This window comes from Narcine bancroftii, chromosome 1, assembly GCF_036971445.1.
Source record: "Narcine bancroftii isolate sNarBan1 chromosome 1, sNarBan1.hap1, whole genome shotgun sequence".
Lineage (NCBI taxonomy): Eukaryota > Metazoa > Chordata > Chondrichthyes > Torpediniformes > Narcinidae > Narcine > Narcine bancroftii.
The window spans coordinates 25391747-25411652 of record NC_091469.1 but is presented as its reverse complement, the minus strand read 5'-3'; the positions used below and the strand labels follow the sequence as shown (position 1 = coordinate 25411652).

Genomic DNA, 19906 nt, shown 5'->3' with positions numbered 1-19906 from the left:
TTGATCAATATGGTTTATAGTGTGAAAAATAAAAAATTTAAAAGAGAAATAACTCCAGTATGGAGAAATAGAATAAATATAAACAAGAAATAATTTTTACGTTTACAATTTGGGCAAGAAAAAAAAAGTGGTTGTTTCAGTAGAGCGGTCAGATTTGTTGTGGTGCTGGAGTAGTTTATGTTTCAGGTATTTCAGGAGAAGGTTCAAGTGCTTGACAGCATTTGGGGGGGAAAAAATGTTTTGAACCTCAAGGTGCTGAACTTCAAGCTGAAGATTGGAGTGAAAATAGGTTGCAGCCAGGATGATGGTGGTTCGTGCTCAGGCCCAAAATACTGGTTACATCCTATGGAGGCTGCTTTGCCTGCTGAGTTTCTCCAGCACTTTTGTGCATTGCTCTGTGTAATTCCCCTCCATATTTACAAGGTTCATTTTTCAATCGTGAATGATCACAATCCTTTGCATGGAACTCTCTCATGAAACCACAGTTATTGTTAATGCACACTTTTTTTTTAACCTATTCCCACCTTCCAACAACTCAAACATTCCTTCAAGGAAAAGAAGCAATTCACTTGCGCTCTTAATTTAGTGCACCGTGTAGCATGAATAAAAGCTCTCACGGTTGGAGGGAGAACAAATGCTTTTATTAGCTTATAACTATGGGTAGGGTCTCACAGTGGACTTCAGAAGGATTCTGGGTTTAGGCGAGAAACCAGGGTTATATGTGGGCAGATGGGGACAGAGCCGGGAGGCGGGGTTAGCCATCAGCACAACACACTACCAGAGCACATTTCACTGCATTCACCCCTTCCTGTAGATTTTAGGGTCTGTGAATGAAGACAGGGAACATAGGTTCAGAAAAAAAATGGTTGAAAAATATAGTTATTTACAGATTTAAGTGGTCTGGGGTTCTGAAGATCCTGGTGGAGCACCTTAGCACTGGGGGACCTTGGACTCCTTGGGTCTCCTGGTCCCCTTGTGAGGGAGGAGAGGTGGGTGGGTCTCTGGCTCAAAGATGGAAGTGGGTGCACTTTCCTCCTGAACTGGATCCCCTGAGGCCCTGACTGGGGGGCAGCAAGAATGAGCTCTGTGGCTTGCAGGGCCCTTGAGGCCAAGGACCCTCTGTTCTGGTGGGTGCCATGTCCCTGATGGAGATGGTGTCCTCCCTACCATCCGGGTACTCCACATAGGCGTATGTGGGATTGACATGGAGCAGTTTCACCCTTTCCACCAGGGGCCAGTCTTGCTTCTCCTCACATGCTTCCTGAGAAGGACTGGACCAGGAGTGGTGAGCCAGACTGGGAATGTAGTTCTCGATGCCGAGGAGCTCGTAAGGAGTAGCATTGGTCGCGGTACATAGTAGTGACCAGATGGAATGGAGTGCTATAGGGAGGAGTTCCTGCCAACGTGACTTAGGAAGACCTTTTAACTTCAGGGCCAGTTTGACAATGATCCAGACAGTGGCATTCTCCTTTTCAACCTGCCCATTCCCCCATGGCTTGTAGCTAGTAGTCCTGCTGGATACGATGTCCCTCAACAGCAGGTACTGACATAGCTTGTCATTCATAAAGGCTGAGCCCTGGTCACTCTGAATATAGATGGGATACCCAAACATGGCAAAAATAGAGTCTAAGACCTTTATGATTGATGAAGTGGACATGTCTGAACAAGGAATGGCAAATGGGAAGTGGGAGTACTCATCAATGATAGAGAGGAAGAAGGTGTTCCTGTTCGTGGAGGGAAAATGTCCCTTAAAATCAGCACTGAGCTGCTCAAAGGGTCTGGATGACTTGATCAAGTGCACCTTTGTGAGGTAGAAGTGTGGCTTGCACTCCACGCAGACCTGGCAAGACCTGGTCATTTTCCTGATGTCTTCCATGGAGTAGGGCAGATTGCATGCCTTGACAAAATGAGCCATGCGGGCGACCCCTGGATGGCAGAGCTCATTATGTAGAGACTGCAGTTGACTGGTATGTGCAGAGGCACAGCCTCCTCTGGATAAGGCATCTGGAGGGTCATTACAAGCTCCTGGCTGATAGGCTCAATCTTCCACCTAGTAATCGTATCATGCTTGATTTTGCCCCTCTTGACATTATTGAACACTGATGCAACCGAGCGATGGTCAGTGAGCAGTGTAAATCTTCTACCAGCCAGGTAGTGTCTCCAGTGCCTTACGGCATCTACAATGGCTTGAGCCTCCTTTTCCACTGATGGGTTCCAGAGCTCGTGGCCTTGTAATGTCCATGAAAAAAAGTGCAACCAGCCTGTCCGCCTGATTGAGGGTAACAGCCAGGGCTACGTCTGAAGTGTTGTTTTCCACTTGGAAAGGTACATTCTCGTCCACAGCGTGCATGGCGGCTTTCACAATGTGGTTCTGGAGATAGTTAAAAGCCATTTGGGCTTCAGTTGAGAGGTGGAAATTAGTGGTTTTAAAGAGAGGGTGAACCTTATCAGCATATTGAGGGATCCACTGGGCGTAATATGAGAAAAACCCCAGGCATCTCCTCAAAGTCTTTGTAGTCCAGGGAATGGGGAGCTCTAACAGGGAGCGCATCCCATCGGATCAGGGCCAATGATGCCATTCACATTTAGTCCTGAACACACACTTGCCAGAATTATAAGTGAGGTTCAGGGCTTTTGCCACGTGGAGAAAACTCTGGAGATTAGTGTCATGGTCTTTCAAGGTGTGGTCACAGATGGTGACATTAACGAGGTAGGGAAAGGTAGCCTTAAACGCATACTCATTCACTATTCTGTCCATCTGCCTCTAGAATATAGAAACCCTGTTAGTAATACTGAAAGGGACCCTCCGGAATTGATAAAGATGATCGTTAGCCTCAAATGCTGTACATGGCTGGTCCTCGGAACGGATTGGCAGCTGGTGATAGGCGACTTTCAGGTATGGTTGAATAGATCCAATATTGCGCAATATCATTCACCCCACCCCCACCCCTGGTGTATGTGTCCAGGAGTGTGTACCGTTTAATAGTTTGGCTATAGTCAATTACTACCCTGGATTTGTTTTCCCCTTTTACCTCTGCCATTTGTGCTTCCACGGGCTGGTGATACCTTTGTCGAGCAGACTTTATAAAATCTCAGTCTGCTGTATTGTACCTCCTGCTCTTGATAGCAATGGGGCACACATGGTCTCCATCCTGGAGTTACTAGGGTTTCCCAAGGCTGGGGGAATCGTAGGAGAGCCCTATGGTTACTGATAGACGTCAGTGGGGAAATCACATCCGATTTAAGTAAACAGGGTGCCCAGAAAGATAGTGAGATAGTGAGATAGAATCCCTGCTGCATTAACTGTTGTGTACTATAGGAGGCAGTGCAGACTGCCCGTGGGAGTGACCAATCTGGAAATGAAAGTCATAGAAGTAGCTTCCAAGCTGATTTAAACACAGCAGCTGCAAGCAGCTCACTGGTCTGGCTGGCAGCTAGACCCAGGCAAAGTCCAAGCCATTGTCCAGCGGGAAGAGGGGTACGACATGTGATTGAGGGATGAGTATGTGTGGATGGATGGTAATGACCATGGGAAAACTGAGTCCTAAGACACACATCCTCCCCACTGCATGTCCGATCCTTTGCAAGCCCAACCAGTGACCACGTGGTCCCAGGTCTGCCACGAAGTCACCCCACCCACCCTCCAAAATGGGGAGTCAGCTGAAATGGGGGGACCTTAGATTGGCACATACTTGGTCACTGTGAGATTATGGAATCGCAGGGCTACTCTGCTAAGGAATAAACTGGGCGAGAGGACCGATACCACCAGCGGCTGGGTGAGCACATCGTCATGCCGCTGCCACAGCTTTGGGATGGGAGGCGCCCCAATGTCCTCCTCTCTCATTGGGAAGTGGGCATCCTGGAGGTCTGTCTGAGCAATAGACGATTAGCAGTGCCTTGCGGTCCAGGCTAGGTTCCCTGTCTTCTTAGAATGGGGGCTACATGGCCAGCCACCCTGGCCCACCATTGGCGTGGGGACATGGGTTGTTAGGAAGTGAACACTGATTGTGGGTATCTACAGGGGCACCCGTAAGCACCACTTTCCAGGGACCACGAATGTGACAGGTGCCTTGGAGAGGCTATTTAGTCACCACTGCACATCCCAACCTTAGAGGGTGGTCTTGCCCTTCATGGGACTGGCAACTGGGAAAACAGTTCAGAAAGCTAATACTTTCTTGGAGGGATCAGAGTACACAGAGTGGGGAATACCCACTCAAGATTGCAGGGCTGAGGCGAAGTTCGACAACGTCACCCGGCCAGAGACTCAGAGAAAAATGTATGGTCTCTGAAGAGAGCATTGGGGGAGGGGGTGAGTCCCGTGGGGATGAAGCTTCTTGTATACTGCCCACTCCAACCTGGACCAGCATCCCCTCTGGTCCTTCCCCACCGGAGGTGGCCCCTGACTGATCTATCTTGTGAGTTCTCCCAAACAAAACAGGAGCAGTTTCTCTTCTCGAACTGAAGGTCTGCAAAACATTCATCAAAACAGTCTGCTGTGATCTCATCACAGACTTCTTGCCATCACACCATTCTGTTCAACCAGCAAGAAGTTGTTGTCATTTATTATGTACAGAACTTTCAAGCAGACATATGACAGCTGTTGCCATGGAAATGACATAATTGGACACAGAGCTTAACTGATATGCACATTCTAAATATAGCCTTTGTAACAGAATTGCACCCTGAATTGTGGTGTTAACTCTTCACTAATGTCTCTCAGCGTACACAGGAAATGGTAGTTTCAGGTTTTAATTACAATTATGGTTTTTAGACTGCAGGCATGCAACGGCACAATCAAAGAGTTTTGCCATTTCATGTCAAGCCTCCGCCTGGATTCCGGCTATGAGAGTGGATCGAAAACTTAAAACTTAATCTTTGGACAACAGCCCTAAAAGGTTGCTCCAGCATCTCATTCATATCCAGAGGCGCCTCGAGTGTCCTCCGGATCCAATGGAGGACGGGTGATTGGTGCCTTAGGGCCACCTGTCATAAATACGCGGCAGAGCAATGGCCATCTTCCCTACCCATAATCCACTACGCAGCTGGAACCGCTCTGTGATTCCCAGAACAGTTTCGGCTCCGTGGGGGATTATGGGTAGCGAAGACGGCCATTGCTCTGCCGCATTTTGAGCCCGAAAGGCCGAAGCGGTCTGGTATGGGTATTTCAGCCTGCACCAGCCGCCCCGACAGCTCCTGCTGCCCCGCTGGTCCCCACTGATGGCTCCCGCTGCCCCAACAGCTTCCGTCGCCCGCCCCTGCCTTGGAGGGTGGGGAGATGAGTTACGGACTGATGGCAGAAAGGGTTGGAATCGGCGACTCGGAGCCTGCCACGGCTCATTCAGGAAGGTACATCTTTAGCTGTAAGGGCGGAGAACCTCCGCCTTTACAGACAGGTGTTTTCCCTGTTTGAAAGAGCCTTTAAAGGAAGTTTGAGTCAATTCCTGCACTGCAATTTATCCTGCAGGACCCCTACAACTTTTTTGGAGGAAGCCTGCAGGGTAAATTGTTCCAGAAAAATTTGTTGACGGTCATCCACTCTACTGCACATTCAATCACTGGGACTAATGCACTCAGGTACTTGCAATCTAAAAATGGTGCCCAGTATGAACGACCACACGGGCAGTAATTATATTAATGTTTTCTGCCATTTTCCCGACATTGCAGTCTAAAAACCATAAATGTTGCAGATCATCCACTAGCAGGAAATACTGTAAATATTGGTAATCATTCGGCATGACAATGTACCCCAAGGCCTCCCATTAGCAGAAAACAAATACCTCATGAGTGGGCACTTCACGAGCTTTTATTTAAAACTACTAATTTGGCCAACTTTCAGTCCTGACTCCTCCTGGCTATCGTTACAGGGAACCAACACAGACACTTGTGGCACCCATTTAAAGGGAATGCGTGCAGGAACGGCATCACGGTATCAGATGACAGCCCAGAAAAACGGGGCGCTCCCAGGAGATACGGGTACACCCTGGATAAATGCCTGCCTCACCACGGGATAGCATGATGATGTGAAGTCAAGGCGTGGGATGTGCGAGCCAAGAGAGGGCTTTAGCACCTCATGGATGACCTTGCACTGTCTGCTTGCAGATGTTAGTGGTAAAGCTGCACACATTTGTCAGCTAAGCTGACCAGACAGTGACCAAGCAAATTTTTTTTTCTCTTCCCTCCTCTCTGACACTGGGGATAAAACTACAACTCAGCTCCATCGGAAATACAACAACCCTGTTTGATCAGGTGGGGGAGCTGATGAGGCTTGATTATGTGCTTGTCCATATTTTCTATATATAGATCCATTTGGTTTTCATTGTTTTTAAATGTTTTTTCTCTTTTCTTGTGCGTGTGTGTATAGTTATAACATTTACATTGACTTCATTGTATGGAAACCAGATATTGATTCTCTTTGTTGTGATTGCAGAGTGATGGAACTTCTGAAGGGTGGAATGCTATATGTGGATTGTGGAGAAATATGTGGCCTCCCTTCCTGTCGGGAATGCATGTCCTCCCTGTCTGAAACTTATTTAGAAGATGGACTCTAGCCACCCATTAGTGCACAACTTTCTGTTGGCTCCTTTAAATTATTTAGGATCGTTATTGGCTAGGTGCCCAGATCAGAAATTTTGCTCCACGCCAGGTCGCTACTGTGGAAGTGTCGCAGGTAAGGTGTGCACTACATTTCAGCTGAGCCATAGTATTGCGATGGATCAGCACTTGCAGAGAGCAGCTCCCCTGTTGGTACAGGGAACCGGGAGTGTGTGAAAGTCCCTGTCTGAAGAATGTGAGCATGTGGAGTATAGGTGGCCATTGGTATCAGAGTCCAACCTGGGTCCAATGTGAATGTCTATACAGTTGTATAGGAGCGTAATCAAGTATCGTATGACGCTCTCCCCGTTTGTCTCGTGTGTTCATTAAAGTTACCCGTGATTGTAACATCTATTCAGACTCGTCTCTCTGTGAACCCACTTTTCCCAACACACCTCCATATCTTCAGCCTCCAAAACTGAACAAACTTTGTTCCAAGAATATTGATTTAATACATTTTTAATCTTATTGTTGGCGTATCTTACGTACTGTGTCATTGTAGCAAGTAAGAATCTTGATACATCTGTACATTAATTAGACCCTTGTCATCATCAAATACTTTCAGATAAAACTCATTTTCTCCACAGTTGTGGCTTACCTTCCTGTGTCAATTGATCGTGTTTCAAATTGATTCTGCAGGATTTTAATCCAACCACTGATTTTTAAAGATCATTTTTATTCCAGCATTTTATTTTGATAGCATCCTATCTGACATTCCTCCTCAACTTAAGACGCGCAATATTCTATTTCTAATGTCCAAAACACCAGTTCTGTCACTTTCGCCCCTGATGTTGCTTGCCCTCATGATTGCAAACGATGACCTCTATTTCTATCCTTGGTCGACGACGCAGTCCACCCACAGGCGCGCCCATCTCCGGACGCACGCGTCCATGAAGGCAAGCGCGCCCCAGCCCCTCTTTTAACTACGCATGCGTACCTTGGCTGGCACAGTCTCTCAGTGCGACCGCAGCCTCGTTTTCTGCGCATGCGTCTCACCGAGGAGCGAGGCCGGTTAAAAATCGTCATGTCCGCTGCTGGGGCGTTGACGCATGCGTGCATGGCCGGCGACCCGGCCCATTTCCCCTCCCCGCAACCTCTCTGGGCGAGTCAAACAGATCAGATCTTAAGAATACGTTGTTTTTGAAAAAAAAATAAAGGATGGGAACGCCTCGGCCGGTAGGCGCCAAAATAAAATATTGGATGTGAGGATTGTTGCAGTGATCGGAGTTCCGCGATTGTCCGAGCGGAAGGCTCCGCCGGCGGTTTGCGTTCCCCCCGGCGCCTGGCGCCGGCCGACAGGTGGGGACGAGAGGGCCGCCGCATTGTCCCAGCGGCCGGGCGAGTGCACCAGCTTCCTTCCTGCCTTCCTCTCCCGCGGGACCGGAGAACCAAGGGGATCTAGCAAGGCTTCCCCGCCGCTTTCTCGGGCCCAAATGACTCGCAGCTTCAGATCAAGTTTCTCTTCCTTTTGTGAAAGAGCCGTTGCTTTTAGTTCGATCGATGAACGTTCAGAAAAAGGGAAGGATTACGGCGGATTTATCATTGAAGCATCCGGTTTGTGACTGCCCGACTTCTCCGATGGTTCCATGCTATCTGTTACCGGGTCGGAATACAATCACCTGCGAGAAAATTCTTCAATCTTTCAAAGTGAAAGTTTCACGTTGATGTCATAAGCTCCGTGATCACTGGAATAGTTCGTTTTTACTTATTTATTTGATTGACTGGGAGTGACTAACACTTGGCCTTGCCATGAATAACCTATCTCTAAGCGAGCTGTGTTGCCTCTTCTGTTGTCCACCCTGCCCAGGTCGCATCGCTTCTAAGCTCGCTTTCCTGCCTCCCGAGCCCACCTATGCCCTGCTGCCCGACGAGTCCGGGGGCCGGTGGAGCCTGCACCTGTCTGAGCGAGCGGACTGGCAGTATTCGCAGCGGGAGAAGGACTCCATTGAGGCCTTCATGACCAGGACCAGCCGGGGCAATCGCATCTCTTGTATGTTCATCCGCTGTTCCCCCAGCGCCAAATTTACACTACTCTTCTCGCATGGCAATGCCGTGGATCTGGGGCAGATGAGCAGCTTCTACATCGGCCTGGGTTCCAGGATCAACTGCAACGTCTTCTCCTACGACTACTCAGGTTACGGGGCCAGTTCCGGGAAGCCATCAGAGAAAAATCTCTATGCAGATGTGGACGCAGCTTGGCAGGCCCTCAGGACCAGGTAAGGAAAGACAACAATTGGATTAACCATTTCACCCTTCAAGCAAACTCTTGAACCAGGACACTACTCCACCCCAGTTTCCCTGCATATCTTTCCACTTCAAATATTTGCCCATTTCCATTTTGAATAGAACACGAGTTCATTGTATTAAATGCATTTATTATGTTTGGATGTTGATTCTTTTTTAGTTATCTAGCATGAAAGCAGGCTCTTTGCTTCAAGTCCATCAAGGTGGCTTCCTGGACAAGTTCTATTTGCCTGCATTTGACCCATATCCCTTCAAGCCTTTCAATCCAAATTTCTCTCAAATGTAATTGTACCTTCTTCTACCACTTCTTCTGGTGACTTTTCATATATCTACCTTTGAATCTTTCTCCTCTCATCTTAACCCTTTGTCCTGAGGTAAAAGTCTGTGATCATCTGTCTTATCTATGCTTTTTATACCTTTCTAAGGTTATCTCTGTGGCAGGGAAGAGTCTTTGCACTCCCAGCTAAGATCAGGTTGTGTTATAATCTGCAGCAGTCTCACTCACCTGTGACCTGTCTCTGGTTAGGTAGCTATCTAAATTTTAAATTCTCATCCTCCTTTCCAAATTTTCCATGGCTTGATTGCACTATCTCTTAAACTTGTCATCTCAATAGTTTTGAGAGATCTGCATTCCTATAATTCATTTTATTTGTTCATCCCCAAATTTAATTACCATTTGCATCCATTATTTCAGCTGCTTGTATAACCTAAACTCTGACATTTCTACTGTAAACCTCCCTTCCTCTTGTTCTATCTTTGGACCACTCCTTGAAGTTTACACCTCTGACTCAGCTTTTGATCTTATGAAGTGTTTGGGATGGTTTTTGTGCATTAAAATGCTACTGAATGAAGTTGCTGTGTGTTAAGAACTTGTAAGCACCATTTTGCAATGGTATTAACTACTGTTCTTGGTCACCATCGATCCAACCATTTCCCTTCCACTTTGTTCAGTGGATCAGTTTTTCTGATTTAAGACTGTTACCTTGTTTATAATTTATGCAAAGATGTTGAAATGTTCTATGTGTAATAAAGTTGCTGTTAAACAGTATTTCGAAGAAAAAAAAGTCCATGACTTCATCTATCATTTGAGAGGTGGGACTGCATGCATTAAGGATTGGAAATTGGTGGTATTTGGAAATGGTGTGACATAAGGACATTTATTTAACTTGGAATGTAATCTGTGGTGGTTCCCAGCAATATTATATTGTAAAGATAAGAAGTCAGTTGCTAAAATGTTATTCCAAAACTTGTACACTCAGAATGGAAGGTACACACATCATGATTAGTGTGTATTTCCCTGTCCATTGTTACTGAATATGTGCCCAGTATGGGGACAGGCAAAAAAAATAGTGACCTGACAGTTACAGAGCCATCATTGGCTGCCATACACTTATGAACATCAATGATCTGTGCATCCAGTGAGGTGTGACCAGTTGTAGAGAAAGAAAATTTCAAACTGAAGAAACCATGGTCTCATGGCTACAGGAAAGAACCAAGCAGATAGGGACTTCAACTTTCTGGAAGTATTTTGGAATTCAACAAAACATGACAATGAAACTTATAAAGGAGAAATAGAATAAGTAAGCTAGTGAGAGAGGTAAAAGAGTTTTGGGATCTCTTATGCCCACACATCCTCCCTCACCACCATTTGTGGCCCCAAATTGCTCTTCCAAGTGAAGCAACATTTCATTTGTGAAATTGCAGGGGTCATCTATTGCATCCTGTGTTTCCATTGTGGAATCCTCTACATTGGAATGTCTGGGCACAGACTGGGAGATTACTTTGTTGACCACGTCAACTCTGTCTGCCGCAATAATGTGGATCTCCCAGTGGCCACTCATTTCAATTCCTTGTCCCATTCCCTTGCTGACAAGTTTGCCCATGGTCTCATCCACTGCTCGACTGAGACCACTCACAAATGAGAGGAACACACCTCATCTTCTGTCTGGGGCACCCTCCAACCAGATGCCATTAATGTTGACTTTACCAGTTTCTGTTAAACTGTCTCTTTCCCATCCCCCTCTCCTCTCCCCATCGCTTTTCCCCCCCCAGAGCAATCTGTCTCCTTTCATAGAGCCAAAATTAATTTTCACTTCTCTTATAAATGCAATTAACACCTTTTGTTGGTCTTGACTCCCCCCCCCTGCTAGTCTTCTGTCTTTATTCCTGTGCCTTTCTGTTCTTTGCTTATTCTTTGAAGAAGTGCTCATGCTCAAAATGTCGGTAATATATCTTTACCTCCTATGGCTGCTGCAAGTCCGGCTGAGTTCCTCCAGCATTTCTGTGTTTTTAATGCAAAGGAAAAGACTAGCAAAGGCAACTGTGGGTATGTTATCGGCAGATCTGAGAATTTAAAATGGGGAATAAGGAAATGGCAGAGAAATAAATAGGTACTTTGTATCTGACTTCACAGACCTGCCAGAAATACTGGAGAGACAATGGTCTTAGGCAAGTGAAAAAGTAAAATAATATTAATAGAGAATATTTCCTAAAGAGGTTCTTTGGCTTGGCTTCGCGGACGAAGATTTATGGAGGGGGTAAAAGTCCACGTCAGCTGCAGGCTCGTTTGTGGCTGACAAGTCCGATGCGGGACAGGCAGACACGGTTGCAGCGGCTGCAGGGGAAAATTGGTTGGTTGGGGTTGGGTGTTGGGTTTTTCCTCCTTTGCATCACATCTTGGAGTCTGAAAATTTCAAGGACCTGATCTATATCACACAGTTTTACATATAACCATATAACCATTTATGGAGTGGAAACAGGCCATGTCGGCCTTTCGAGTCCACACCGGTTCACTAGAAAGGGATGGGGAGCTTAAAGCAAGCGGCACTGACAACTGTTGTTGAGAAAATACAAAAATTTAAAATCAAGGATGTGATTACATGTCCCTAAAAATAAATAATGAAATATTGGGAGTACAGCATACAAAGAATGTATTGGCCTTGGACAGGTAATTGGCACATGAAATAAGGAAGTATGACTTTGCACAAATTGTTGAAACTGGAATTCTTTTCCTTCAGGTGGGCTGACTGCTGGGGGTCATTTGGTGCCCTCTTGTTCATCACCACTAACATTTTCATTTTATCAGTTCTGAATTTAGGTCAAACATAAGAACAAGAAGCAAGGCTGGGTCTTGAAATGAGCTCTTAAATTCAATAAGATCCTGCCTTATTCCCTGTGTCCCTTAATTCCTTTTAGAAATATCAATTAAGTTTTGATGTACAGTACATTAATTCATAGATTTACCACTCTTTGAGGGAAGGAATTTATCTGTGTTGAAGTGCTGAATGGCCTCACCCTCATTTTTGAGACCCAGTTCTCTAGTTCTATCTACTCTCCTTGACTAGGGAAAGTATTGTCCCTCTATCTCCCTTGTCAAAGGCCTCTTGGACTTATAAGTTGCCTTGCCTTCTTACTTCTGAGGATCAGAGATAGGCCTGGCTTGCTGAAACTGCGTCTATATGCAAATAGTACCTTCTACAATGTTTGAAACAAAGGCACTTTTTTTTCCCATTTGCTCCACAGTTTTAAATTTGTAATCAAAAAATTCAAGTGCACATTCCAGATTTTATTCAAGATTATTTGTATACATTTTGGTTAACCATGTAGAAATTACAGCACTTTTTTTGCATTGTTGCGTCATTTAAGGGCACCATAATATTTGGGACGTAATATATTAATCATGTTCAGTACTTTGTTGCATATTCCTTGCATGCAATGACTGCTTGAAGTTTGTGATTCATAGACCTCACCAGGTGCTGAGTATCTTCTCTGGTGATGCTCTGCCAAGCCTCTACTGCAGCCATCTTCAGCTCCTGCTTGTTTCAGGGGTTTGTCTGCAGAAGTTTTCTCTTCATCATATGGAAGGCATGTTCAATTGGATTTTGATTGGGTGACTGTCTTGGCCATTCAAGAATTTTCCAGTTTTTAGCTTTGGAAAAAGTCCTTTGTTGCTTTTGCAGTAAGTTTGGGATCATTGTCTTGGTGTAGGATGAAGCACCATCCAGTGAGTTTAGAGGCATTTGGTTAACTTGAGCACCTCAGAATTAATTTTGGTACTGCCAACAGCAGTTGCATCATCAATGAAGATAGATGTGCTAGTACCTGTGACAGCCATACATGCCCAGGCCATAACACCCCCACCACCATGTTTCACAGATGAGGTGGTATGCTTTGGATCTTGGGCAGTTCCTTTACGCCTCCACAGTTTGCTTTTACCAACACTCTGATACAGGTTAATCTTGGTCTCTGTCCACAAGACCTTTTTCCAGAATTATGCAAGCTCTTAATTACTTTTTGGCAAACTGTAATCTGGCTATCCTGTTTCTGTGGCTAACTAGTTGTTTGCATCTTGCAGTGTAGCCTCTATTTCCGTTCATGATGTCTTCTGCAGATGGTAGTCATTGACACATCCACACCTGCCTCCTGAAGGGTATTTCAGATGTGTTGGACAGGAGTTGGGGGATTTTTCTTCATTATGATGAGCATTCTTCTGTCAACAACAGCAGAGGTCTTCCTTGGCCTACCAGTCTCTTTGCTATTATTGAGCTCACCAGTACACTCTTTCTTCTTAATGATGCTCCAAAGAATTAATTTTGATTAATCATAAGGCTTGGGTGATGTCTCTTAATAAGTTTTATTCTTGTTTTTCAGCCTCATAATGGCTTCTTTGACTTTCATTGACACAACTCTGGTCCTCGAATTGAAAAATGACAACTACAAAGCTAAAGCTTAGTAGCAAGCCTAAATCTCTTATACCTGCACTAACCAAGCAATTAAGCATACCTGAGTACTCACAAACACCCGTGAAGCCAAATGTCCCAAACATTTTGGTGCCTGAAATGGGGGGGACTGTGTATAAAAAGTGCTGTAATTTCTAATTGGTCAAACCAAAATGTATACAAGTAACCTTGAATAAAATCTGGAATTGCACTTTAATCACATATGAATTGTTTGATGACAAATTTAAAACTGGAACACTGGCAAATAAAAGAAAAAGTGTCTTTGTTACAAACATGGAGGATACTATATAAATATGTAATTTGGTGTTGGTTGATTCACTGGAATTGTATGTTTCATACAAAGTCTCAATTGATTAACAGGAGTTGTGTAGACTTTCAGGTATCCTGATCTTATCAAATTATTGAACTCTGCATCAAAATTAAACTGATTTCCTTTGTGTATTAAGCTGGAGCAAATAATTCTATTTATGATTAATATTAATGTAGAAATGATTGGTGCTGTTGGATGCAGCTTTAGGAATATCTGATGATCGACCGAATTCATATAATTAGCTTGATTTCTGGTTCTTTTAATGTTGCTGGTTGGGGCTAATGTCCCATCTGATTCTGACAAATACTATACAAATTAAAAACTGGAAGACCACTGAAATGCATTGATTTTCATGCTTGTTTTGAATTCAAATAGAGCTCCAGAGAATTTTTCTAGGCTAGAAATAATGTACTATTGAGAAAGCATGGCACTGACTTGAGTCTTAACTATCCCCAGAGATGAATTTGCCGCACATGAGAACTACAGTGCACGAATGGGCCTGTTGGTTCAATTTGTCCACTCCATCCAAGCACCCTATTTTCCTGGGTTCATCCCACATTTCTATCCTATTTATGTATTTCTTTAAATGTCTTTTTAATGTTACAATTCTCCCTGCTTCTACCATTTCCACTAGCAACTCATTCCATAAACCCACCACCCTCTGTGGAGAAAAAGTGTCTTTCAGAACTGTTTTAAAATTTTCCTTTAAACCTTTATCCTTGAGTTTGAAATTCACTGAACCTGTGGAAAAAGCCTATGACTATTTACAGTACAAGTCCAAAAATCTGGATGCCAGAAATCCAGATCACCCTAGAATCCAGACTTCTCGAAAACTCTCAAACTTTAAAAATTTAGTAGGCTTTTGTGTGCCTGCATGCATAAGCACCATAGATGCACAAAAGCTGTGAAAATGAATGAATAAATATTTGGTTTTTTTTGTACTTTGTTAAATTTTGACATTTTTTTTAATATAAAATAGTTTATCTCTTTATTCTCTCTAAATTTGAATTTTAAAAGTATGTCTGAGAATCCTGAAAATCCAAAAATCAGGAATGACCCAATGCCCAAGCGATTTTAGGACTTTTACTGTATCTTGTCTTTATTTTGCAAGTCTTTATAAGATTTCCCTTTATCTTCCTATGCACCCAGAAGAAAATCCCAGCCCAGCCTCTTAATTCAAGCATTTCTCATGAATATTTTCTGTTCTTGTACTCAGCATACTGACTGAAGAAGGCAAGTGTTCACCTTCCTGACTGCATGTGTCACCATTTTCATGGGGGAAGAAAGACACAAAATTCAGCTTTGACCGATATTTAGCACTGAACCAGCCAAAAAAAATGTCTGCTGTTTCATTGCTTGTGAATTGTGGAAGATTTCCTGATCCATTCCACTGTTTGCTCAAACCCTTCTTTTTGCACAGCTGCAGAAAGGAAGGATGTAGAGGATTGTCTACTGAGTCATTGTGGGTGGAAGTGAGAAACCAGGAGTGATAGGCCCCCAAATAGCCCTCGGGAAATGGAGGAGCAGATAAAAAGCAGATTTTGTAATGGTGCAGAAATAATAAGGTTGTTGTTATGGGAGACTTCAACTTCCCAAACATTGACTGGCACCTCCTTGCTGCAAGAGGGTAGATGGGGGGATAATTTGTCAGGATCGCTGACACATTGTGGACCAGCCAACTAGAGGCAAGGCCATACTAGATCTGGTACTGGGTAATGAACCAGGTTCAAGTGACAGACCTCTCAGTGGGGAAAGATTTTGGTGATAATGTCAAGAACCCCCTAAATTTTATTATAGCTATGGACAAGGAGAAAAGAGGCAAAATGGTAATTTTAATTGGGGAAGGACTAATTATGATGGGATGAATTAGGAACTCGGGAGAGTAAATTGGGAGCAAATGTTTTTGGGGGGGGGGTGGGAGCACAGAAGAAATGTGGAGGATGTTGCAGGATTACTTGTTTCAGATAGGAAAGAGATGGTAGGATAAGGGAACTGTGGTTGACAAAACAGGTGAGACAGCTAGTTGGGAGTAAGAAGGAAGCATACATAAGAGTTGGGAAGCAATACACAAGAAGGGCTGATGAGAATTATATGGTATCCAGGAAGGGACTTAAGAAAGGACAGGAGAGCTAGAAGGGAGCATGAGAAGGTCTTGGCAAATTGGATTAAGGAAGAACCTAAGTTTTATGCGTATGTGAAGAACAGAAGTTTGTTGAGTGAAGATAGAGCCGCTTAAGGATAAAGGAGGCAATGTGTGCCTGGAAACAGAGGAGGTCCTAAATGTATATTTTGCTGGAGTCACTGTGAGGTCAGAATGGAACGAGTGTATGTATTGGGGCATGTTATGGTTAAGAAAGTGGAAGTGCTGGATCTTCTTAAAAACATTTGGCTTGAGCTATCCCAGGGACCAGACGAGATGTACCCCAGGTTACTACAGAAAGTGTGGGAATAGATTGATGGGGCGTTCGCAATGATTTTTGCATCCTCCCTGGCCACAGGGAGCTACCGGAGGATTGGAGAGTGGTAGCTATAGTTGTCTTTAAAAAAAAAAGTAATAGCGAGAATCCTGGGAATTATAACTGGCAAAGGTATTCACGGATATCTTCAATACATCACTCCAGCGGGGTGTAGTACCTGCCTGTTTCAAACAGGTGTCAATCATACCAATGCCCAAGAAGAGTGCAGTAACCTCTCTTAATGGCGATCAACCAGTAGCACTTGCACCAATAGTGATGAAGTGTTTTGAAAGGCTGGTGATGAAGCACATCAGTTTCTTTCTGAGCAACGACATGGATCCATTCCAGTTTGCCTATTGAGGCAACAGGTCTATGGTGGATGCCATCTCACTGGCCTACACAAAGCCCTGGAACATCTGGACAGTAAAAATGCATACATCAGGATGCTCCTTATCGACTACAGTTCGGCATTTAACACCATCATCCCACAAAGCTGATATTATTGTGTAATTGGATCATGGAGTTCCTCACCTCCAGGCCACAATCAGTGAAGATTGATTAAAAACTTCACAATCTCCATCAATACTGGAGCACCACAGGGCTATGTTCTTAGCCCCCTGTTCTACTCACTTTGCACTTATGACTGTGTAGCTTGGAATGACAATAACGCCATCTACAAATTTGCCGACAATATCACAATAGTGGGTTGTTTAAAGGAAGGGAATGAGTTAGCATACAAGATGGAGATTAAAAACTTGGCTGAACGGTGCACCAATAACAACCCTGCACTCAATGTCACCAAAACTAAGGAGCTGATTGTTAAAATCAGGAAAGGAAAGCCAGAGGTATATAATCCAGTGATAATTAGGGGATCAGAGGTGGAGAGGGTGAGAAAATTTAGGTTCTTGGAAGTCACTACCTCGGAGGATCTTTCCTGGACCCAACGCCCCAATGGCATCATGAAGAAAGCACAACAGTGCCTCTACTTCCTCAGTTATTTGCTGAAGTTTGGTATGACATCAAAAACCCTGGCAAATTTCTACAGATGTGTGGTAGAAACTGTTTTGACTGGCTGCATCACGGTCTGAATATAGGAACACCAATACTCCTAAGCATAAAGCCTTCCAAAAGATAGTGGACAGAGCCCAGGACATCACAGACAAAATCCTCCATGCTATCAAGTACATCTACAGGGATACTGCCGACAGACAGCAGCAGCAATCATCAAAGTCCTTCACCACCCAGTTCTTGGTATTGCAATCGGGAAAGAGGTATAGGTACCATAAGATTTGCACCACCAGGTTCAGGAACCCCTGCTACCGCTTTACCATCAGATTCCTCAACAACAAACGCAACAGGGACTAATTTAAGGACTCTTACTTGGGCATTTTATTGATTTTCTTTGCACTTCCTGTATTGCACAGTCAGTTTGTTTAGATTTGTTATCTGTTTACAGTTCTTTTATTTGTTTACATGTTCACACTGTGTACAGTTTATTTTTTGCACTACCAATTAGTGGTTATTCCGCCACACCCACAGGAAAAAGGAATCTCAGGGTTGTATGTGATGTCATGTATGTAGTCTGACAATAAATCTGAAATCTATTTTCAGGGGTGGTGGAAGCTGGTTGAATAGGGATATTTAAAAGACTTGTAGAGGGGCACATCGATGAAAGAAAAATAGAGGGTTATGAAGTGAGAAAAGTTTAGTTTTTTGAATAGCTTCACATAGGTTGGCAAAACATTGTGGGCAGAAGGGCCTTTGCAGTGCTGTAAACAATGAGTGGCAATTGGTCGAATGCTCTCAAGAATCAAATTGAGATACTCCCTGTCTTTGTACTGAAACTTGTGATCTAGCTGAATTTTAGAATATAAGCAGCAGAATTTTTGTTCAATCAGATCAGATGTTATTTATTGTTATATAATAAAACAGAAAAGTAATATTACATTAAATTGCCATTAGACTGCCATAAGGCAAAGTTTGCCATTCGCATTGTCTGATGCTCCTTGCAGTCAGAGAAAGAGAAGCAAAAGGGCATGTTCCCAGAGTCACCCAGTGTCTGTGGATTCACCTGTAGCACTTCACCAGCCACACAAGAGTTCAGTTCAAAAACCATTAGCAACCCGAGCCCAGATCCAAACCTCTGCCCGCAAGTCGCCAACAACTCGCTGACTTTGTGGGTCCTTCAGCTGCTGAGCCCCTCACTGGTCCATTTTGTGGTTATTCTTCTGTAGGATCATCTCCTCTGCCTCTCTTCTCAACAGAGGTGTTCTACGTGTTTCTGGTGGCCCCGCACTGGTCCACTGCTACTCCGGCGACTGCAGCCCCTTATGGCTACTGACAGCCATCTTGGGCATTGACCCCGTGGTAGCAGGATTTTAAATAACACACCATTGGCTCCTTTAACAGGCTGTTTAAAGCCTGTACTGGGCAATAGGACCCCAATAGGGAGCATCATGTCTCCATTCCCTGCTCTCCCTGGGTCCACACCTGCAGCGCTGCCATTACAGCTGCTCAAGCAGTGATGCCAATTTTTTTGCCACATGTTCGGTGCAGATACTGTGGGCTGGAGGGCTTAATCCTGTGCTGTACTGTTCTACATATTAGCTTTTATCTCATGTCTTTACTTGATTCTACTTTTCCTCTATGAACGTTTTGTCAATTTGATAGTTTTCAATTAAAACATGGAGATGGTCAAGGATTTTATTTTTGTGCAAGTTAGATGTAATGTTGATTATTAAAAAAGGATGCCTGTTGTATTTGTAACTAGGTCAGTTAACCTGTGGCACAAATCAGTACAAAGGGGTATGATTTAGTGGCCATTACAGAAATGTTGTTGCAGGGTTGAGAGAATTGGAAATAAAATATCCAAAGATATGGAAGGACTGGCAGGAAGATAAAGGAATTAGGGGTACCTCTCTTGGTTGAAGATGAGGTCAGGGCAATAGTGAGAGATTATGCAAGATCTGAGAGCAAAATGTTGAGTCCACCTGGGTACATATTAGGAATAGTAAAGTGAAAGGCCTCACAAAAACAACATTACAGTGGCACAGGCAATAAACCAAGAAATATTGGAAGCATTTATCGTGGGGTACTTTAATATGCACATAGACTGGATGAATCAGGTTGGTCAAGGCAACCTTGAGGAGGATTTCATGGAATGCATACGCGATGGCTTTCTTGAACAGCAAGTTACTGAACCTTCAAGGGAATATGTTATCTTAGATCTAGTTCTGTGCAATGAAACATGCAAAATTAGCAATCTTGTAGTTGGGGATCCTTTTGGAAAGCATGATCACAGTATGATTGAGTTTCTGATACAAATGGAGGGTATAATAGTTCAGTCTAAAAACAGTGTATTATGCCTAAACAAGGAAAACTACAAGGGGATGAGGGAGGAGTTGGCTAGGGTAGACTGGGAATGCAGGCTATAATGGAGGGACAGTTCAGAGATCTTTTTAGTGCTCAACAAAAAATATATATTTCAGTTAAAAGCAAAGAGGGTAATGGTGGGAGCAGCCAGCCTTGGATAACTAAGGAAATAAAAGAAGGCATCAAACTAAAGC

At 44.0% G+C, this 19906-nt stretch overlaps 1 protein-coding gene across 1 annotated transcript in view; it reads left to right on the top strand.

Annotated features, from left to right (window-relative positions):
• Positions 1–7621: 7621 nt before the first annotated feature.
• The window catches only part of LOC138755925 (alpha/beta hydrolase domain-containing protein 17B), an 80081-nt gene continuing 67796 nt past the window's right edge, over positions 7622–19906 (top strand). Inside the window, exon 1 of the mRNA XM_069922701.1 lies at positions 7622–8807. Coding sequence (XP_069778802.1) covers positions 8341–8807 — 467 coding nt within the window. The 5' untranslated portion in view covers positions 7622–8340. The remainder of the gene's footprint in view (positions 8808–19906) is intronic.